Here is a 24,021-nt window from a genome sequence, read left to right on the forward strand (position 1 = left end):
CTTCCATCCTAAGTGCAGGACCCTGCACTTATCCTTATTGAACCTCATCAGATTTCTTTTGGCCCAATCCTCCAATTTGTCTAGGTCCTTCTGTATCCTATCCCTCCCCTCCAGCGTATCTACCACTCCTCCCAGTTTAGTATCATCTGCAAATTTGCTGAGAGTGCAATCCACACCATCCTCCAGATCATTTATGAAGATATTGAACAAAACCGGCCCCAGGACCGACCCCTGGGGCACTCCACTTGACACCGGCTGCCAACTAGACATGGAGCCATTGACCACTACCCGTTGAGCCCGACAATCTAGCCAGCTTTCTACCCACCTTATAGTGCATTCATCCAGCCCATACTTCCTTAACTTGCTGACAAGAATACTGTGGGAGACCGTGTCAAAAGCTTTGCTAAAGTCAAGAAACAATACATCCACTGCATAACGAGTAGGGTCCTGCAGGGATCGGTTCTGGGTCCGGTTCTGTTCAATATCTTCTTCAATGATTTAGATAATGGCATATAGAGTACACTTATTATGTTTGCAGACGATACAAGCTGGGAGGGGTTGCAAGTGCTTTGGAGGATAGGATTAAAATTCAAAATGATCTGGACAAACTGGAGAAATGGTCTGAAGTAAACAGGATGAAATTCAGTAAGGATAAATGCAAAGTACTCCACTTAGGAAGGAACAATCAGTTGCACACTGTGATACAGGAGGGCCAGGGAGCAGTGGGAGAGTGCTAGAGCGGAAATATATAAACTCAAGGCTAATTAAGGCGTGATTCCCCGTAGACTAGGGAAGGTGGCTGCAGGTTAATTGGAGCACCTGCAGTCAATTAAGGCCCTGTTAAGAACCTAATAAAACCCCCTGCTTCAGGCAGACCGAGGAGGAGGAAGGAGAGAGGACTGGAGCTTGGAGGTGTGCTGTGAGACTTGGAAAATCAGAGAACCGAAGTAAGAGGGACCCTGCCCCAGTAGGGGAGGGAGACTCCCTTCCCCAGCATCTAAGCACTGCAGGTACCCCACCCAAGGGGGAAGAGGGTAAGAACCCACAGGAGTTGAGAGGGGCTGGGGCTCAGAGTGAGGAGCAAACCCAGACCCCTCCCCCGCTTCCCTTCTTTACCACCTTCCTGGGACTCTAGTGGGGCCATCGATGCCCCAAGAACAGGGGCAAGGGGTGGCATCTTAGCTCCCCACCAAGAAAAGTGCAGGACTCACCAGACTAACATCGGCCATCTTGTCACACACACATACAAAATGGGAAATGACTGCCTCGGAAGGAGTACTGCAGAAAGGGATCTGGGGGTCATAGTGGATCACAAGCTAAATATGAGTCAACAGTGTAACGTTGCTGCAAAAAAAGCAAACATCATTCTGGGATGTATTAGCAGGAGTGTTGTAAGCAAGACATGAAATGTAATTCTTCTGCTCCACTCCGCGCTGATTAGGCCTCAACTGGGGTATTGTGCCCGGTTCTGGGTGCCACATTTCAAGAAGGATGTGAACGAATTGGAGAAAGTCCAGAGAAGAGCAACAAAAATGATTAAAGGTCTAGAAAACATGACCTATGAGGAAAGATCGAAAAAACTGGTTTTGTTTAGTCTGGAAAAGAGAAGACTGAGAAGGGACATAACAGTTTAAGTATGAAAAACGTTGTTTCAAGTAGGAGGGAGAAAAATTGTTTTTCTTAACCTCTGAGGATAGGACAAGAAGCAATGGGTTTAAATTGCAGCAAGGGTGGTTTAGGTTGGACATTAGGAAAAATTTTCTAATTGTCAGAGTGGTTAAGCACTGGAATAAATTGCCTAAGGAGGTTGTGGAATCTCCATCATTGGGGATTTTTAAGAGCAGGTTGGACAAACAGCTGTCAGGGATGAAATAGATAATATTTAGTCCTGCCTTGAGTGCAGGGCACTCAACAAGAGGACCTCTCGAGGTCCCTTCCCAGTTCTATGATTCTATGTACAGCCCTGGCAAACACTGCTGGCCAAATAACTCTGATTTTGAGCATATGAAGTATGTGTGTACCATAAGTGGAATACATATTTACAATACAACTCAAAGAACTCCCATTACTGAAAGATTAGTAACTTTTTTTTTATTGTAAAATAGGAAAAGGTGAACTAAATAGTTTTAAAATTTGTTTTAATAAATTAACATACAGAGTCTGTAAACAAGACAAAAGATGTATTTGTAGACTTATAAATAAATGTGCATAGCTATTAAAATAAGAATTGAAAATCAATTGCTGCATATCTGCGAAGACCTGAGGTTAGGATTCTGTGTTTCTCACCTGTTGACATCACAGTGAAGGCCCCAATTCAGTAAGGCACTTAAGCACATTTTAGATTCAAATGTGTGATTAGTTCCATTGATTTCAATGGAAGTCATGGAGGTGGAAGTTACATAAGTAAAATTTATAACTTAATGTTATTTAATCTGTAGGGACAATACTTACAGATTACTGGAAAGCAAACTAGCCATATTTTGATTGGATTGGAATGTCATTTTTTCAACTTTTTAAACAGAATTCATAAGTAATTCAGCAACACTTAAAGCTGTAAAAATTATATTTATGTTTCAAAAATAGAAAGGTTTATGGCATATGTGGCCAACAATCATTGACACTGCAAATAAATGTCCAGGGATTTTTGATCAGGAAAAAAAAAACCCAACCAAAACTCCACTAAATTATGTACTGGCTAATACATGTTGTTTTCTTATGAACTTAGTAAAATTAAACAGACTAAGAAAGTAGCTGTGGGAGGGTTACTAAAAAAAAATCTGATTTATAATAGCAATTGAACTTCAAGGTTATATGGAATCAAACTATAGAATACTGAAGCTTCCAGTCAGTGAACACAGATTAATGTGGTCTCCTCTCTCTGGTGAAAACCTATTAAGGAAAGTGATTTTCTCTAGATTATATAAATCTAATGCAATCTGATACCATAGGGTAATATCATGTAAGACAGCTTCACCACAAGTCATGCCAAGGGAGCCAAAGTCTCTCCAATAATGATAATTTAAACACATACGGTATAAACACGTTGGGATTGTGAATTTAAACAAAACTGTTCAGCACAAAAAGAAACATCACAAATAAAATTCCAGAAGTAGAAAGTATTCTTACATATAAATACCCCTTACTCTTTTCCCTGTGATTTCCCACATGGCTTTGTTCCTAGAATTATAAGATAGAAATAGTGCCTAATAAATATGAACACTTCTTGGTTATGATACATCATTGTGGAGTATAGTACTATTCTAAAGTACCACCAGATATTCTAAAGCACCAGGTAATCTGTAAGTAAATTAACCAGGAGCTGTGAGGTAAGCATCTTTTTAAGGCTGACTAAAGGCATGTAGCAAGTGTTTCAGCCCTGCTCTCTTGCCATACTGGGAAGATCCTTTGGGTTAGAGGAACGCAAATGTGTTCTGACAGCTGTTTTTAACATCTTCATGATCAGTTCAGAAGTCAAGTAGGATTAGCCTTCTTTGCAACCCAATGATTTTAGTACCAGAGACTTTTTTTGTTCATTCCCTGCGCTGTTTGTGACCTTTATAGAGAGTTCACAAGAGAGAAAAGCTCCTTGAGCCCTTCTTTGCTACAATGCACGCCCATAAAAGGGCTATGGACAGTCTGCCCCTTTATTAGAGGGCTCTGAGTAAGTGGAAAGAACTGGAATGTTTGGTGATACAAGAGAGCATATGAGTAGTCCCTACAGTCGCTATTTTCCAGAACATTCAGACTTCACTGAAGGTACTTGCATACCTCAGAAGTGTAAATATGTACAGACATTCAGTTCAAATAACCATAGTTAGTGGTAAGTAACCTTTATTCACTTTCTCAGTGAAATACCTATAATCACCTCTGAGTATCTGACCTCATTTACCCAAAATGTTTATGGCTATGTGAACTTTCTTGCGTATATTTGTATTTTTCTAGTACTGGAAAAGATAATACAGGGTTGATCTAAGCTATTTCCTTTTAAATCTGGAGAAATATTACTTAGAAGAAATGAAGATGAGTTTTCTTTACCTGTGAACCTATTGCCTGTAAATCTTACCTCCTGGCCTGTAGTAGAGTCATGGTACTCTGCATGAGAAGTACGAACTTAATATACTACAAGTAGGATTTAAATAGTTTTTATAGTTTAGAGGGATATTTTTATTGTCTGTTACGTTGATTGACAACCCTTTCATACTGCAATAAATTTAAAGGCTTGATCATCTATATTTGAAAGCAAGGACAAGCTAGAAAATCAGAAATTTTGAAATCAGAATTTTGTAAATGCTGCACATAGCACATGCATGAGAAACAAAAATCTAATCTCTACTATCAAAGTGCGGATTGCTACCTTTATTGTAATGAATCTAGAAAAGAGAAGGATGTAGTGAGAATTCTTTTTCAGGAACTATCGGAAGATTTTATACTCATTCCAGTTTATTCTGTCTGCAAAACACATCTACAGCCTTCTGATTTTCAGTGTGATAAGTATCGTTATATAATCATCTATTAGAGAAGAAACATTGTATCTTGAAGTCGGGACCTATTAATGGATTAGTAATCAGTGCCTCAACTCGAACAAAGTGATGATGTGTTTACTGTTCTAAACACTAAGACTGGAACTGGTTGAAAGGTTCTCTTCCTCTATCCCTCAGGGATGCAATTACCCCATCTAAATGTTTAAAATTATTTTTTCTATATTTCATTTTTCTAATACTTTTCAATTGTCCAATATTTTTTCCATTTTTCAAAATTTAAAAGCATTTTCTCAGCATTAGTTTTTCTTGCAGCTTTTAGGCAAGTTGTTTTTCCGTATAACCACCGTGATATGTGTAACATTACTATTTACTATTAACCCCATATTTTATGGTCATAGTGATCACAAGTACTTTGCTTCTAAAAAGACAGCAACTTTTCCCAGATACTTCTCCAGGCACTTTGTCCCTAGAACTCTGTGAATAGAAGCATTCTCTCAGGATTGGAGCACAGAAGTGAATTAGTGCTTACCATGGTGTTACTGAAGATAGACAGAATAGGGCAGAGGTCATTCTGCTGGCTTGCATGAGACCTTGTCATTGGCTCTCCAGAATGATGAGTCTTATCACTTACTGTGTGTGGAAGCTGACTTAGACAAGATCTCAGTGTAGGCCCTATTCACTTTTCCAGTCCAGAAAATCCAACTCAAACAGACTGGAGATTGAATAGCTCTAGTATCTAAGAAGGATTTTTGTTGTGTGACAGGTACACAATCTCTGAAATACTCCCTGTTTCAGGAGTACCATCTCTCACTGGAAGGAAGAGAAGCATATTGACATTTATTATGGATTTCTTCATTCATCCTCATGTCTGCAGGCTTTTCTTTACAGGGTTTTTATTGGCCTGATGGTGAATTCCCTGCTAGTGCATGCTGTCACTCTTCCTGAGTTAATTGCACCTCTGCCCCCCTTGTGGCCTCCTCGAAGGCACCTTACTTAGGTCTCAGGCCTACAGCTGTCACCTTCCTTGGCGCGGGATCCCACAGTCCTCTCCCTGTAGGCCAGGGCCTTACACTGCAGGCTCCTGATGTTCACCGTGATCACCTCAGCAGATCTGACTTCAGTTCAGCACCTGAAATTCTGTTGTCCCTGGGCAATGAAAAGTTTATCCAGTGGCACAGACAGCTTTCATAAAGTAAAGTTCTATTTATTCAGAACAAAAGGCATTTCAGAGAAAATGCCTCTCAAAAACAATAAGCAGCTTATATGCATGCTTAGCTTACCAGATGGTCAACTATCTTCCACATGGAGACCCTAGCAGGGATTAAGTACTTAAGAGCCAAGCTGCATGCAAGACTTCCATTGTCTGTTGGTAAAGGACTGTAACCTATCAGAGTGTTGTAAGCCAGTATGTTGTAGTCTTCTTTCAGCCAAGTCTCGTGGAGTGTTACTTAGCGTGGGTTCTTCTTCACTTATTCTACTTTTTCTCATTCTTTCATGCTTTTACAAGCTTTTCAAACCGAGGGAAAGGAACTTAAATACCACAGTTCATTGATAGATCTTGCTCCCTTCTTCTTGATAGGTGGAGCCATAATCCTGATAGTTACAGCTCTTTTGAATAAGATGGGTGAACAGGGTTATGACCAACTGCATTACTTGTGAGTAATCTTTCCTTTTTGAAAACCAGTATCTGTGGCTTTGTCCTCAATGAAAATGTATGCCTTTAATTTGTTAGTAGCCACTAGGTGGCAACTACACACAAGTCAAACCAGCTACTTGGTACTGCATATGCGCACTAGTTCCAAGTCTGATGTTGTTGCCATGGTGACTTTGATCACTGCCATACTTCCCCTATTTTTTGTACTGCATACTCTATCTCTCTAAACCTTACAGACATGACCTTGGGAAATGTATCTTTTTTACTGTAACCATTTGTCTCACAAAGTTCCTGTAGAAATGTTAATAGCCACGTACTATTTTTATTCTTCTACACTGAGAAAGCTACCATGACCAATATTCAAACAATAGAATTTTTCAAATGGTAAGTCTTATAGTACATATTTTTCATCTTTCTGTAGTATAATCTCTCTAGAATAGCATTTCCCAACATAGGAGGTGCTAGTCTGGTTTAGGATGGCCCGGTTGGGGAAGTCTTCATTGTCTCCCCGCTGCAAATGTACTGCTGCAAGTGGAGTGCAGTTTCCCTCCCTACTTCGGCAGCAGCCATGATCCGTAGTAAAGGAGCAGTTCATAAGTACAGGTCTTCAGAATCAGGAAGCAGCTCACCGGACCAAACTTTACATCTCTTCTCTCATGACACTTAGCTGAGTGGTGGGAGCATGTCTTGGCTCCACAGAGCAACCAATAGGTGCCCCTCTGTGATGGAGTATACAAACCCCTAGGGTTGCCAACTTTTTGACTGAACAAAACCGAACACCCTTGTCCCGCCCCTTCTCCGAGGCCCTGTCCCGCTCACTCCATACCCCCTCCCTCCGTCACTTGCTCTCCCCCACCCTCACTCACTCATTTTCACCAGGCTGCAGGGAGGGTCCCTTTTCGACCAGTTGTTTGGTTGAAAACTGGACATCTGGCAACCTTAACCCCACACTGGACAATAAGGGGTTAAGGAGCTGTTCTGGGCTTAGGCAGCTCTGCCATGGCATAACTGCAAGGCATGCACAGGCTGGAGGAGGAACTTAAAAAGGGGACAGAGCAACTTTTGTTACTTGTTGGCAAACCCAGGAAGAAAACAGACCTTCAGCCCTCAGCTCCCGAGGAAAGGACTGACTGAAGGCAGGAGCTTCCCAGACCACCGCTGGCCAAACGCCCCTCCCTGAGGGAAGGGAGGGCCAAATTCAGATGCACCTTGAGAATAAATCCTTTCCCTCTATTTCCTATTAACTCAGTTTATTTGTGTTAATTCCCCTTACTTATTTTGTTCATGGAGGACCTTAGAAGAGGACCTTTTGTTCATGGAGGACCTTAGAGATTCTCAAGTGACCTGGCTGGAGGGTCATGTCACAGGAAGAGGCAGACTGCCACAAAGACAGATCGGCTGTTGGCAGAGACACCCAGCGGGGAGAGAGCTACTACATCACTCCTGGCCATAATGAAGTGCCAGCAATGAGTCAGTCCTTTCGCACCCCCACTTTGAAGATGTAGGTAAGGACAGCCCGCCAAAAAAAGGGGGAAGAAGAGAGAGCAAAACTTCATTTAAAAAAGACAGACAAAAGAGGAATAAAGACAAAAAATGAAAGACATAGAAACTCTGCTGGGAACATGGTATGCAAAGTTCTGGACAGTGTCTGTCCACCAGTCTGTCACAAGAATCTCCAACACAAAAGTGCTGGGCAGCACTGCTTCAGAAGGACAAAAGTACTAAGCATCAAAATGTGTTCTCATATGTTCCCTTGTAGGGTTTGGGTTCTTATTGGAGAGTTCTCTGCATGAATTTCACCAGAGCTCTGAGAGAGTAAAATACCCTGAAAGGGATAGGAAACAAGGGCAATATCAATATGTAATTATGTTCTGACAGTGGAACTAGCAGAGCTATCACTAGTGCTAGCATTGAAAATGTGAATCCAATCCAGGAGAACAAGATATTCAGAGAATACGGTAGAAGATGTGACTAAGTTCCTCCTCTATCTTGGTGGGTCTTGCGCTTATTGGCGGATTTGCTCTCCTTGGAGCTTCATGGTAGCCCTCAGTTTGGCTGTTTTCGTGAACCCACAGTCCAGGTCAACTCCTCCCATGTCTGACCAGGAGTTGGGAGGTTTGGGGTGAACCTGGGCCTGCCCTCTACTCTGGGTTCCAGCCCAGGGCCCTGTGGAATGCAGCTATCTAGAGTGCCTCCTGGAACAGCTGGGCGACAGCTTCAACTCCCTGGGCTACTTCCCCATGGCCTCCTCCCAACATCTTCTTTAGCCTCACCATAGGACCTTCCTCCTGGTGTCTGATAATGCTTGTACTCAGCCTTCCAGTAGTATGCCTTCTCACTCTCAGCTCCTAGCGCCTCTTGCTCCCAGCTCCTTACGCACGCACCACAAACTGAAGTGAGCTCCTTTTTAAATCCAGGGTGACCTGATTAGCCTGCCTTAATTGATTCTAGCAGCTTCTTGATTGGCTGCAGGTGTTCTAATCAGCCTGTCTGTCTTAATTGTCTCCAGAAGGTTCCTGATTGTTCTGGAACCTTCCCTGTTACCTTACCCAGGGAAAAGGGACCTACTTAACCTGGGGCTAATATATCTGCCTTTTATTACTCTCCTGTAGCCATCTGGCCCGACCCTGTCACAAAGACTTCACAAGCATGTTTTGTTGCTGGTAAACTAACTTATTTTTGCTGAAATATTCAAATCATGGGTTAATAAAATGGAACTTTGCTAGAAGCATATGGAAATTTTGGCTTTCTTTGAATATTAGGGAATGTGGTTGAATTTCTGGGGCAAGGTTTCTGAAAGTAATTGAACCTGGCAAGATTAAAGCAGTGGTGAATATTTTCTTTTGCTTGCTTATAAAAAAATTGATTTTATTAACACTTGTGTGTTAGTACAGATCAAAGTGTTAAATGTATAAGTGTGTATTCAGATGTTTAAACTTCATGAAAACTAGTGGAATGTTACTTGTATTGTTTTCACTTATCTGTTTCTGTTATAATGTGACAGCAAACATTTACATTGTATGTACCCTGTAACTAAATAACCCCTCAAAGAAATCTTGTGGAATGCCAATGAAGGACCTAAGGCCTTCAACAGAAAAAAGCTAATTTCAAAGAAATGGCCATTATGTATCATGGTTGGAAGTCAAAAGACTAAGTGCATTCCTCACATACCATCAAAGGAAAAGCTCAGGTGTATAGAGACACTGTCAGCTTGCTTTATGTGTGAAGATACTAAAAATATGGATTCAAAGAATACCTCTGAACGGTTTTGACTCTTTCAGGGAAGTGTACCAGATGCAAAGTGGAGATCCCCAGAGACAATCTGGTTACCCTGAAAGACTTTTGGGAAACTAATAATTTATTACATCACTGCCACCATTTGGAGTTACAAACTGTGATTACCAGCATTGTCTTTGGTGTAAGATCTGGAGTACCAATTGATCTGGGGTAAGTAACTGGTCTCTTGGGATTGGGAGAAACCTGATGGTGTGATTTTTTTTGTTTTAATAGCATTTTATCACAAAGTTGTTTGTCTGGGTGGCAAGATAGACTGGAGAGGCTAAGGGGACTGACTGTGATTCCATGGTAAGACTGTCTTGCCCTGAGACAGGCACTCACAGTTCTGAGCCACTCCAGGCAACGTGACACTAGGACCAGAGAATATTTCCTAGCAGTGTCCATTTGGTCCATGCATGCACCTTCACTCTCCTTATGCTCTTCACTGAGGGTATAAAGGGGGATGCTGGCCTGTCACTGTTTTAGTTCCTTCTTACTGCTTGTGGTCTAGGAGAGAGATTCAGTGTTTGTGCTGACTTCTACAGTGGCAGAGAGCATATCAAGGATCCCCGGCTTCAAGAATTGTATTGACTGCCAGAAAATGACACTCATGAAGCTGGTATATACACAACTGCGATGAAGCAGAAATCCAGCAAGCCCCAGTTTAGGCAAAGACACCAGCCTCCACTAACATTCTGCATGAGCTGTCCTGCAAATGTCAGAGAATGCACAGAGACATAGGCACCAACTCCATAGTGGGCTCAAGCACCCACAGCAAAAAAAAAATAGGGAGTGTTCAGCACCCAGCAACCACAGCTGTTCAGCAGTGCCACCGATCAGCTATTAGGTGGCTGCTGGAGGTGCTAGGGGGAGGGTAGAGAGCAGCAAGTGGGCAGGGAACCTCAGGGGATAGGGCAGAACGGGAGCAGGAAGAGGCAGAGCAAGGGCAGGGCCTCGGGGGAAGGAGCGGAGTGGGGGTGGAGCACCCACCTGGAAAAATAAGTCAGTGCCTGTGCACAGGGAGCTTGTCCAGGGGCAGTCGTCTTCTGTCTCTCAGCCAACTCTGGCTCCTAAGTTGGTGTTTTGATGAAACTCTCAAGAGCCAAGCACAAGCAGCCCTGTTGGATTTAGACTAGTCTCATGGTTCTTCCCCTCACCCCCTTTTGGAGAGTGAATATCCCACTATCTATTAGCCTGGACAGAGATCACCACAGACAGATGGGTATTAGAAATTGACTCATCTCATGAGTAGGTTCCTCTGCAGGAGGCAGAGTCACTCCTTCAACTAGGGATTATAGAACTTGTGCTTCCAGCAGCAAAGGGGAAGGTGTTATTCTGGAAGTACTTCCTCATATCCCAAAAAGACAGGGGGGATGAAGACCCGTGTTGGACCTCAGGGAACTGAACAAGTTTATCCACCATGTGGAGTTCAGAATAGTCACCATGTCCTCAATTATCCCCTCACTAGATCCAGGAAATTTGTTCAGACCTCTCCATCTCAAAGACATCTGTTTTCACATGAACATCCATCTGGCACACAGGAGATTTGTGAGGTTTGTCTCCGATTAGCAACCCAGCCAGGAACTGGTGCTCCATTCGGATCCTCAGTGGCACCAAGAGTTTTCATCAAGTTACTGTTAGTGGTGTCAACTCACTTACACCAGCAGGGAGTGGCAGTGTACCCCTGCTTTGATGATTGGTTCTGTCATGGGGCAGGTGTGCCCCGTCCCCTTTTTGGGATGGGGTAAGAGTTGTTATAGACCTGCTGCTAAGTCTGCATGATCACTCTGGGTTTCGGGGTAGTGTGGCCTAATGTCCAAAGTCAAAATGGCTGCCCTCTCCTTCCAGGCTGTGTGGCCCAATGGCCGAAGTCTAGATGGCTGCCCTCAGGTGCGGGCTATGTGGCCTACTGACCAGGGTCTATATATCTGCATAGTCTATCGGCCAGGGTCAGTATGGCTGCCTTTCTGCTGGGGTGGCCTAGCAGCCAAAGTCAGTATTGCTGCCCTCTTCAGCAGGGCTGATTGGCCTAGTGGCCAGTCAGGGAAGTGGGCCACCACTTAGGGGTGGGAGGCAGCCAGGTCAAGGGACCCAGGCCCTCCCTGCTCCACTGGGGCCCAGGCTGGGGCCCTGGAAGTGGCAAGTGTGCTCACCACTGAGTCAGTGGGGAATCTGACCAAAACACACTGATGCCACCAGCACAATGACTAGTCCCTGTGAGCTACTTCCTACCCTGTCCTGGTGCATTGGCCCAGATGTCTCTGGGCTCCTTGGCCTGGGCAGCTTTCAGCCACTCCAACACTCTTTGAGTGTTCATAGATGCTTGGGCATCTACCTGGGTTTCGGCACCTCTTGGTTCCGCCAGCTGGGGCCTCTGCAGTTCCCAGGGTGGAGCCTGCAACGTGCATCCTCCCTCCTCGGTAGTCAGCCCTGAATGAGCTGGGCTGCTCCCTTTTATGCCTGGTCTCTAGTCGGAGTTTGCCCAGCAGGGCTGAGAGGTGTGGCCTCCTCAGCTGAAAGGGAGGAGTTAACCCCTGCAGTACCAGTGTGGGGCAGGTGCGCCCTGTCACAGGCTCCTACAGGTAATATTTTACCAGGTAACTCAGGAAGTGACCACAGTGCTTCTGGACTTGTTCAAGAGGCTAGGTCTCAGGGTGATCCTTGAAAAGTCTACCCTGGAACCAATGTAAACTATAGAGTTTATCGGGGCAATGCTAGATACAGTATTGGCCAGGACATACTTATCAAGAAAGAGATTGTCTGGTATGAGCAGACTCTCACAGTAAATTCAGATGAACCCCAGGACATCCGTGTCGTCTTACCTGGTCCTGTTGAGTCATATGGCTGCAAAAACATACATGGCCCCATTTGCAAGACTTCACTTCAGATGCCTACAAGGATGGCTACAGACAGCGTACGCCCCAGGCAGACACAGTCTTGACTTTCTAGTCATGGTTCCTTGAAAGGTCCTGGACTTCATCTGGTGGAAAGATAGGGGTGTATGGATGTGTGTGGGGGCTTCCTGTTTAGTTCCCCACTGCTAACAAAGACGATAACAATGAGTACATCCCTCAGAGGGTGAGGGGCACACATGGAGGGGCAGGTAGTGTAAAGGACATGGTCTCCTCAAGAATCTATGCTCCATATCATCATATTGAAGTTTAGAGCAATCAGGCTGTCCTGCAAACAATTTCTCCTTCACATTCACAAAGCTGGTTAGAAAACCATTCCCAGAGAGTAGTTATCAGTGGTTCACAGTCATGCTGGAAGAGCATAACGAGTGGGGTCCCGCAGGGATCAGTTCTGGGTCTGGTTCTGTTCAATATCTTCATCAGTGATTTAGATAATGGCACAGAGAGTACACTTATAAATTTTGCGGCCGGCACCAAGCTGGGAGGGGTTACAAGAGCTTTGGAGGATAGGATTAAAATTCAAAATGATCTGGACAAACTGGAGAAGTGGTCTGAAGTAAATAGGATGAAATTTAATAAGGACAAATGCAAAGTACTCCACTTAGGAAGGAACAATCAGTTGCACACATACAAAATGGGAAATGACTGCCTAGGAAGGAGTACTGCAGAAAGGGATCTGGGGGTCATAGTGAACCACAAGCTAAATATGAGTCAACAGTGTAAAGCTGTTGCAAAAAAAGCGAACATAATTCTGGGATGTCTTAGCAGGAGTATTGTAATCAAGACACGAGAAGTAATTCTTCCGCTCTACTCTGCGCTGATTAGGCCTCAACTGGAGTATTGTGTCCGGTTCTGGGTGCCACATTTCAGGAAGGATGTGGACAAATTGGAGAAAGTCTAGAGGAGAGCGACAAAAATGATTAAAGGTCTAAAAAACATGACCTATGAGGGAAGATTGAAAAAACTGGGTTTGTTTAGTCTGGAAAAGAGAAGACAGAGAGAGGACATAACAGTTTTCAAGTATGTAAAAGGTTGTTACAAGGAGGAGGGAGAAAAATTGTTTTTCTTAACCTCTGAGGATAGGACAAGAAGCAATGGGCTTAAATTGCAGCAAGGGAGGTTTAGGTTGGACATTAGGAAAAATTTCCTAACTGTCAGAGTGGTTAAGCACTGGAATAAATTGCGTAAGGAGGTTGTGGAATCTCCATCATTGGAGGTTTTTAAGAGCAGGTTGGACAGACACCTGTCAGGAATGGTCTAGATAATACTTAGTCCTGCCATGAGTGTAGGGGAGTGGACTAGATGACCTCTTGAGGTCCCTTCCAGTCCTATGATTCCATGATTCGTAGCCAGTCAGTCTAGATGTTTTGAACAATATGATGATAGTCTGTTCCATCAACAGGCATGGAGGGGCATGCTGCTCACAGCTATATGTGGAGGCCATTGTCCTGGTGCATACCTCTGTAAATTGCCCTATGATCCATCTGCCAGGACTTCAAAGTACCCTGGTAGATCCCACGATCTGAGAAGATGGTGGAGGTGGAAGCCATGATGGTGAAGCTTACTCCTTTCCCTTCTTTCAGTTAGCAGTTGTCCCCCCAAAGGTCTAATTTCTGATACTCTAATTTTGGTTAATTCATATCTGGTCCCCCACTTTTCTTGTTCACCAGGCATCATCTTAACATAATCCTTGAGTTATATTAGTGGGCCTTTTTGATTTTTTTTCTTTTTGCACATTTCCCCATCAACATTTGTTGTTACAGGTTATTTTGAAACTTTTTGAATTTTCACTCACTTCTACTTTTTTACAGTTGAGCTCACAATTAGGGTAAATTTGTAGGCCCAGTTATTACAACATAATCCTCTTGCGTGTCCTTTCACAAGGACAAAGTATCCATGAGGCTGTACTTGAAGTTCATCCCTAAGGCAGAGTCAGACTTTCACATCAACCAGTGTATCCACTTACCTGTGTCCTACTGTAAACCACACACCAGTAAGAAGAAGTGAAGTGGCATCTGGCATCTTGCTGTCTACAAGACCTTTCCATAAAGGTGGCAATTTTGTACCTGATCACATTGGCTAGAGGGTAGAGGAGTTAGGGGCACTCATGGTAAACCTATTGCATTAATTTAGGCTGTCAAAATGGATCTCAGGATGCATAATATTTTGCTATGAGCAGTACAATGATTTACTGGGGGAATTCAGTGCCACTGCACAATGCAGAATTTTGAAGAAATTAATGTTGGGCATGCAGAATTTCCTTTTCTCCCCACAGAAATGGGCTGCAGAGATGTTGACCACCACTAGGGTCTGCTGGACTCAGCAGAGCTCAGCTTGCAAATAGAAGACAAGGCTAGGGGGAGAGGGAGGGAACTGGGGGGTTCCCAGCAGCTGCAATTCCCAACACACCCTGAAGGAGGAAGGTCTGTGCAAGGAAAAGTCTGGAAAGTCTGAAAAGCAGGAAAGTCTGTGCAAGCCCAGAACCCAGCATCAAGCCATTTCTCCCTCTGGATCCCTGGGATCTAGGAGGGTAGGATTGGTAAGTGTCTTGGCGGAGGTGGGGGATACAGCTTGCTCTGGGGAGGAGGGGGCATGGCTGGCCTCTGGAGGGAAGGGGGTGTGAGTGTCTGAGATGCTGGGGGTGAGGGGATGTATGTCTGGATTTGGGGGGGGCCTGTGGCTGGCCTCTGGGGAGGAGGGGTGTGAGTGTCTGGGCTGGGGGCGGCTCATGGCTGGGCTCTGGGGGGAAGGAGGTGAGAGTGTCTGGGCTGGGGTGGGGGCATGGCTGGGCTCAGCTCTGGGGAAAAGGGGTTGTGAGTGGCTGGGCTCTGGAAGGGAAGGGGCAGAGAAGCAGGAACTGGGTTTTCATAGGGGTTTCTTTAACTCTCTTCTCCTGGGGGAATTTTTGTATGTGTCTGTAGTGTTACAGACATACTTGCTGACAGATTTTTTGAAACAAATTACCAAAATAATTGAAACTGGTGTGATTATAAAGTGTTATTTTGACAAATAAAATTTGCAGAATTTTAAAATATTGTGCACAGAATTTTTAATTTTTTGGCACAGAATTTTTAATATTTTGGCGCAGAATTTCCCCAGGAGTAGTAATGTCCTTCTTGAGGGCAGCATGAGAGCACATTCAATAAGAGCCCAAGCAGCCTTGGTAGCTTCCCTCAAGGATGTCCCTATTATTGACATCTGTAGAGCAACGACTTGGAGTTCTGTATACACTATTAGCTGCCTTGGATGCTTCCCTGGGCAGGTCAGTTCTGCATTTCATTGTGGCATAGGACTCCGGGTACCTGCCTCCTTGAGAAGGACACTGAATCACCTGAAGCACTCAAAGAAGGTGTCAAGGTTCCTTCCCCACTCTGAACTCTAGGGTACAGATGTGGGGACCTGCATGAAAACCTCCTAAGCTTACTTTTATCAGCTTAGGTTAAAACTTCCCCAAGGTACAAACTATTTTACCCTTTGCCCTTGGACTTCCACTGCCACCACCAAACTTTATTTGGGTTCCTGAGAAAACATTGTTTGGAAATGTCTTTCCCCCCAAAATCCTCCCAACCCTTCACCCCACTTCCTGGGGAAGGTTTGGTAAAAATCCTCACCAATTTGCATAGGTGACCACAGACCCAAACCCTTGGATCTTAGAACAATGAAAAAGCATTCAGTTTCCTTACAAGAAGACTTTTAATAGAAGTAAAAAAGAATCCCCTCTGTAAAATCAGGATGGTAAATACCTTACAGGGTAATTAGATTCAAAACATAGAGAATCCCTCTAGGCAAAACCTTAAGTTACAAAAAAGACACACAGACAGGAATATTCATTCTATTCAGCACAGCTATTTTCTCAGCCATTTAAACAAATCATAATCTAACACATACCTAGATAGATTACTTACTAAGTTCTAAGACTCCATTCTTGTTCTGTCCCTGGCAAAAGTATCACACAGACAGAGAGCCTTTGTTTCTCCCTCCCCCCCTCCAGCTTTTGAAAGTATCTTTTCTCCTCATTGGTCATTTTGGTCAGGTGCCAGCGAGGTTACCTTTAGCTTCTTAACCCTTTACAGGTGAAAGGATTTTTCCTCTGGCCAGGAGGGATTTTAAAGGTGTTTACCCTTCCCTTTATATTTATGACAGAAGGAAACTTGCCTTGTAGTAACTGGAGTTCTATGAGATGTGTTGTCCCTATGTGCAGTAGATTATCCATCTTCCTGCCCCTCTGCCTCAGGTCCTACTGGTGGAGAAGGAACTAAAATGGCAATGGAGAAGCAGCCCTCTTTATACCATCGGTGAAGCACACAAAGGAGAGTGGGGGTGCATGTGCAGACCAAACACACACTGATAGGAAAAATTCTCTGGTCCCAGGTTATGGAGTGCATGTGCAACCTGAAGTGTACTACACATAGGGAACCACATTTGTTCTTATATATAAAATATATATTTCTCTAGAAAGATGATTGAGCAGTCTACTGAAATTTGTAGGCTCTTTTTTAAATTTTTATTTTTACACATGGCTATCACTATTCTTTATCTGGCATTTCCATGTACAACTACTACATTTTAAACTAATCCCAGAGTTCTCTTGTTAATCATCCAGTAGAATAGCTTGCTTTTTTGATTCATAGATTCATAGATATTAAGGTCAGAAGGGACCATTATGATCATCTAGTCTGACCTCCTGCACAACGCAGGCCACAGAATTTCACCCACCACTCCTGTGAAAAACCTCTCACCTATGTCTGAGCTATTGAAAGTCCTCAAATCATGGTTTAAAGACTTCAGGGAGCAGAGAATCCTCCAGCAAGTGACCCATGCCCCATGCTACAGAGGAAGGCGAAAAACCTCCAGGGCCTTTGATCATCTAGAAACAATGAGGAAATGCCAGTGGTGGATTCTTTCATGACTTGCTTTTTCTTCCCTGTTTAGAGCCTCAATTCAGAGTAACATAACAATATTATAACTTGGGAGAGAATGGTTTTGTTTCTGTGTTACTTCTTACAATCCTGTGGATGTCTCCATCTAACATCATAGGACCATAATCACATGTCAAGATAGCATTTATGACATGGTTACAGTATTGTACTCGATACATAAATTAATAGGCTGTGCAAAGTGCTACTAGAGAAGTTATAGCCATATTCCTAAGGCACATCAACCATCCACCTCTGAAATAATAAATAATACTTTTAGAGAACTGTCAGACTCAAGTAGTGAGAAGATTTTTATGAAGAGGCTTCTTTTAAGTTCCTTATCTTTGTTTCTCTACCTTCTTAAATCTCTAAATGCTCTTAAAAATCAGCATTAACTTGCACACATTTTCCAAATTCTCTTCTGAAGAGTTATTTAAATTGTAATTTGCTGACTATTTTACATGAGAAAATAGGTGCAGTATACATTTTTCTTGCCTTGGGATTGCATGAATGGAATTTTAAGAGACATTAGTAAAACTTCTGAAAACACTAAAATTAGCATGATGAACACTCTACTTGCATTTGGTTTTCAGTGAGAATAGGATTGTAATACAGCATCCTTTTACCTTGGTAAAGTAATTTTTAAGGAAATCTGTATCATTTTCACTTTGTGCAGGAATTTGGAAATTCACAAGTTCAGGCTCTCCAATCAGCAGGAATAACTGAAAGTTATTGTTTTTAAAGTTTTTGTTTACAAGTGGCATTCCTTAACATAGAGCTGGACTCGCACATCTTGCGAGCAGTGTCACTCGCCTTGTGAAAGCCCAATGAAAAAGAATATAAAATAATATTCAATATTTGAATTGTCAGAAGAAAAACCTTTAAGCCAAATTTTTCAAAAATGGGTAGGTAGACTCTTAAATCTGTACCTAGAAATATTTGAATCAGTGATCTGATTTCAATCAGTGATCTGATTTTCAAAAATGCTGAGCATCCAGCAGCTCGCACACCCACTTAGACTGTCCACATTATTCACATTAACAAGCACATAGACACCCATTTACTATACTTGTTTTGTGCACATAAATGTGGATTATGTGCATACAATTTATGTAGCTGTCATTTTGAAAATTTATCCCTGGTATCACAAACCACATTATTTTACATCAGAATGGCTATCAACACAAATGTTTAGAACTGCTACTTTCAAATCAAGAATTAAAAAACAAAAAATAAATTTCAAAACTTTTATTCGTGGTAATAAGTGTTTCTTTCCTTGTCAGTCTGCACATTAGTGGGCTGAGAAAAATGTTCTTAGTTTTCTTGTAATGTGAAAAAATAATGGACTTAATTTAGTAATGCACTATATATTTGTGTGTGTTGTTTAGGCAGAGGCCCATCTTGTACACATTGACAGATTGACAGAGCCAGAAGAGTACCTAGAAGTCACCTACTACAGGACAGGCCCAACAAAGAAAATAACAGAACGCCACTAGCCGTCACCTTCAGCCCCCAACTAAAACCTCTCCAACGCATCATCAAGGATCTACAACCTATCCTGAAGGACGACCCATCACACTCACAGATCTTGGGAGACAGGCCAGTCATTGCTTACAGACAGCCCCCCAACCTGAAGCAAATACTCACCAGCAACCACACACCACACAACAGAAACACTAACCCAGGAACCTATCCTTGCAACAAAGCCCATTGCCAACTGTGTCCACATATCTATTCAGGGGACACCATCACAGGGCCTAATAACATCAGCCACACTATCAGAGGCTCGTTCACCTGCACATCCACCAATGTGATATATGCCATCATGTGCCAGCAATGCCCCTCTGCCATGTACATTGGTCAAACTGGACAGTCTCTACGTAGAAAAATAAATGGACACAAATCAGACGTCAAGAATTATAACATTCAAAAACCAGTTGGAGAACACTTCAATCTCTCTGGTCACTCGATTACAGACCTAAAAGTGTCAATTCTTCAACAAAAAAACCTTCAAAAACAGACTCCAACGAGAGGCTGCTGAATTGGAATTAATTTGCGAACTGGATACAATTAACTTTAGGCTTGAATAGAGGCTGGGAGTGGATGGGTCATTACACAAAGTAAAACTATTTCCCCATGTTTATCCCCCCCCACTCCCCACTGTTCCTCAGACATTCTTTTCAACTGCTGGAAATGGCCCAACTTGGTTATCACTACAAAAGGTCCACCCTCTCCCCCTCCCCTGCTCTCCTGCTGGTAATAGCTCACCTTACCTGATCACTCTCGTTACAGTGTGTATGGTAACACCCATTGTTTCATGTTCTGTGTGTATATAAATCTCCCCACTGTATTTTCCACTGAATGCATCCGATGAAGTGAGCTGTAGCTCACGAAAGCTTATGCTCAAATAAATTTGTTAGTCTCTAAGGTGCCACAAGTACTCCTTTTCTTTTTGCAAATACAGACTAACACGGCTGCTACTCTGAAACATTTAATTGTGAATACCGTCATAGTGGTACTGGGGGAAATCATTTTTACTTTTTCCTATTTTATTCCATTATAAGTGTACATGGATTGCTAAAATTTTAACTTAATTTACTTTTTAATTTGATTGCATACCTTTTAGTTTTAAAAAAAATGGTTCTGAGTTCAAAACTGCATAGGGAGTGACTTTTCTTATTTTGAAATTGTACATCCCTGCTCCCAGCATTCTTGAATCCTCCAACATATAACTTTGGCACATTCATCTAACCACTGAGTTATGTACAGATGTATTATATGAACTGATAACAATTGGGTTGACACACATTATCATATGCTAGATGTTACGTGTCATGTATTGTCAGATGCTGCCTGTCTAGGTGATGGGGAATAGTGTTACAAAATAACAGGAGGAAGTTATCACGGATGTCATGTTTCACACTTCACTGATAGTCCTTACTGTTTGCAGTGATACCTTTCATTGGTAACTCTTACAGGCTGTGAATCCAGGTCTCTAAAAGTGAAGGCTAAATTATTATCCCTTTGACACCTAGCCCTGCATTGTCTTCTTTACCGATAAGCTAGACAGTTCTCAGCTTTTATACTTGTAGATTTGCTGTACTTAATAAACAACCCCTTCCATAACTTATTATAAATTTAAAAATGCAACTATAGTAGGTAGTGTAAGCTCATGATGCTATAGTATCTGAAAATAATATTTGAGATAAAACAGGTTAAAATTTAAAAAAAGCTTTTTGTCTGAATTATTATGTTTGGTGGTTCATCCACAAATCAGGATCAACATGTAAGAGTCTTTCAAGGATAAATAATTCCTGTAGAATTCAATTTTATTCCCAAAAGAGAAGACAACTGTGTTAGAACATCTTACAACTTTGGAAAATCTTAGATTTTTACTTGAATCCTATCCTTACATAAAGCATGATTCATCCAGATATCCATTCTCATTGTTCAAAGTTTCACAGTACGCCAGAAATATTGTAGTAAAGAAGGGCAAAGATCCGCAGGTGTCTTTCTTGTTCAGTCACAGAAAAATTGACAGCAATGTATGCCCACTTGCTTTTACCAGGTGATGGTTCCAAAGAAAAGGGTGAAGAAAAATGTGGAATAGCAAATAAAATGGTAAATATAGGGCAAAACTTTGTCCTGTGTTGCAGAGGTGTGCTAGTAGAGGAAAAGAGTGTTCAGAACCCTTAATTTTCCCAGGGCTTAAATTCTCATTGAGTATTTCCCAGAGCCACAGGGCTCGGGGCTTCAGCCCTGCAAGGCACACCGGGGCTCCTGAGGGTTTGAAAATATTTACCAGAGCTCTGCTCTGGACATCTCCGGCTGAATTTAAGCCTGGCCCAGGCCCTTCCCATCGGTGTATCAGCAGAGAGGGATTTTGCTCTAGATTTAGGGTAAGATTCTGGCTGACTGCCCTGGCTGGTGCATCACAGTGCTGGGGGAAGTGATCTGCTAGCTTGGGAGTTTGATCAGCCTTTCAGTATGTAAGCCGTAGTCTGCAGCTAGGATGAATATTGTTTCTCTAAAGGAGCAGAAAGGTGTACCCAGCCATGTGTTTCCCCCATTATTCCAAGTTGCCCTGAAGCATCCTGTCCTGCGCTGACAGATTGGCTCCAAGTATATACAGTACACAGAATGGCTACTTGGGTTAACTGAAAACATATTTTTTAGATAAGCAAAATAACAATTCTATGTATTATGATATGAAAGAGTCCAGATTTAACCTCGTACCCTAATTTAATGATTCTTAAGCCAACATGAGTAACCTGCATATATGGCAATCACTCCACCCAAAACTTACCTCGAATCTCTCTTATCATAATAATGCCTTCTCTTCTCTTAAGCTTTTTGGACTTTCTCAATTCTCCATCATGTAAGTCTTTATAGCCTTCTCTTCTACTTAATATGGCTTTCCAGACCACACTCAATTTTCATAGTTTTGCTGTGCTTGCTTCTCTTTCTCATCTGTTGATACAATAATTTAGTTACCCTGCTTAACTCCACTAGACTCTCTAACACCCCAATTCCATACTTGAAATTTTAGTGTACATTTCATGACGTACATGTGAGTGTATGCCGTACATAATTATCATTTCCATTAATTGGGTTTTTATGTCATATAATTCAAAATCTTAATTTTACATTATGTACTGAAAAATTAAGTATATGTATATTGTCAAAATATAGTTCAAATATTGTTTAATATAAAACAAACAAAATATGTTAATGTTATATAATCAAATTAATATTTGACGTTCTGCTAAATTATACTTTTAAAATATATTTTCAATTCCTGTAAATTTTTACTTCCTGTTATTTTATTTACAGAATATCCAAGGTATCTCCAAGCATCCAGTTCAAATTATTAAGAAGCAATATGTAAAAGGTAAAGGTAAAAGTTTTTGTTTATGTAGTTTTATAAAAGGACATGCATTTATCTAAGTAAGTGTTTGAATAAAAATATGTGATCAAGTACTATTAAGGCATACCAACATCTCAAAAATGAAGAAAGACTACATTCTAACTGTGTAGTTATAATACAACATTATCTTTTAAACTAATCTTTCCGCTGCTTCTTGCAGGTACAGAATGTGGGTTTGCTGCCTCTTCCTTGATTTATGCAAGCAAGTTCATCAATTTAAATATTCTCTGTTCTCCTGGCCAGTCCCCCTACCTTCAGTTTGTGTTCTTTTCCCACAGTTTGGAGCTTGCATAGTTGTAATGGAACCAAGTTATCATGCCTTATCTTACTAAGAAGTTTTCCTGTGCTTTCATCTCAGAAAGCTTCTCCTAGGGAGGTGCCAATGCTAGATTGACTAGGCCATGTAAATCAAACTAATGGCTAAGGACCAAAATATCCTTTGATTGCTTGTCAGATGGATGCTATAAACTGGATTCAAGGAAGATAGTACAGAGAGGGCTGTAAGTCCTAGGGAATCATGACCCAAGTGATAGAGAAAGGACTGGACCCTCAACAGTGAACCGTAGTGTAAGAGAGACTTGCTTACATAACCTTTTCTTCCCGCAGGTAGCTGCACAGGACCACTGTGTAGAACTGCTGCTGCTGCTTTGTTGCTCTTGGTTTTTGGAGGGAGTAGTGGTTGGCTTTGCACTGGAGGCTTTGGAATAGGATACAGTTCAATATAATGAAGCAAAAGGGTTTATATAAGTGCAAGTGAAAGGAGGAGTGGAGTTTGGAATAACAATAAAAACCTTAAAATGATAAGAGTCTATCTGAGATGAGAAAAAAATCTAAATTTCTAAAGCTGGCAATTTGTTTGTAATTTCCCATGTTATTTTTAGCTGTCATCTGTACAAACAGTGGATACATACGCATGCTACCCAATGTGTACTACAACACATAGGCAGACCTAGACTGAGTCTGCCAAAATTCATTAATGATGCTCATGGATCATATGTAAGGCGACAATTTAATCATGAGTATTTTTAGTAAAAGTCATGGACAGGTCATGGGCAAGAAACAAAAAATCACGGCCCGTGACCTATCCATGACTTATGCCATAAATACTCCTGAATGAATCTTAGGGGAAGGGGCACTGCTCGGGGGGGAGACCTGGGGGCCAGCAACTGCTCTGGCCACCGCCATGGAAGGGGGAGCCCCAGGGGGCCAGTGGCTGCTCCAGACACGACATGGGAGGAGTCCTGGGGGGCCAGTGGCTTCTCCGACTGCCACCGGGGGGGGAGGCCCTGCGGGGGCCAGCAGCTGCTCCGGCCACTGCCAGGGAGTGAGGAGCCCCGGGGCCAGCCGCTGTTCCGGCTGCCTTGGGACTGCTACTGGGAGCCGCCAAGCTGCGGCAGCTCCAGCCGCCCCTGGGACTGCTTTCCTACACCAAGTGCCTTTCCTACACCAAGTGGAATAGGATTCCAGTAATGCATTCACTTTACTTGTCATCCTGTCCTTTCTTCTGTAAAGACTCAGTACACATGGAAATAATTTCCTAGGAAATTGTGTCTGCAGTAGGAAATTAATTCATTATTTATTTGTAGAGTACAGGGTAAGTGCTGTTAGATGGCTTAACTTTTCAATTCCTTGCATTTGTGGTGGTCTGTCAGATAGGTCCTGTGCTTAGCAACCTTGCCTGTTTTACAACAAAGTTTTATTATTGTTTTATTTTGTTTCTGTGATGTAATATATGTTTCTCCCATCTCCTCTCTAGGAAAAGAAAATGAAATAGTAACTATTTCTCCAAGAACATTGTTTGTTTCAGCTAAAGGATATATGTTCTTAGCAGCAGGTAAGAAAATTTCCATTATAA

The 24,021-nt window shown here is 42.3% G+C and overlaps 1 protein-coding gene across 1 annotated transcript in view; it reads left to right on the top strand.

Moving 5' to 3' along the window:
• The window catches only part of POLN (DNA polymerase nu), a 204,122-nt gene that overhangs the window by 127,385 nt on the left and 52,716 nt on the right, over positions 1-24,021 (top strand). Inside the window, exons 17-18 of the mRNA XM_074952070.1 lie at positions 22,073-22,130; positions 23,923-24,000. Of these exons, the coding sequence (XP_074808171.1) occupies positions 22,073-22,130; positions 23,923-24,000 (136 nt within the window). The remainder of the gene's footprint in view (positions 1-22,072; positions 22,131-23,922; positions 24,001-24,021) is intronic.

Source organism: Natator depressus, chromosome 4, assembly GCF_965152275.1.
Source record: "Natator depressus isolate rNatDep1 chromosome 4, rNatDep2.hap1, whole genome shotgun sequence".
NCBI lineage: Eukaryota > Metazoa > Chordata > Testudines > Cheloniidae > Natator > Natator depressus.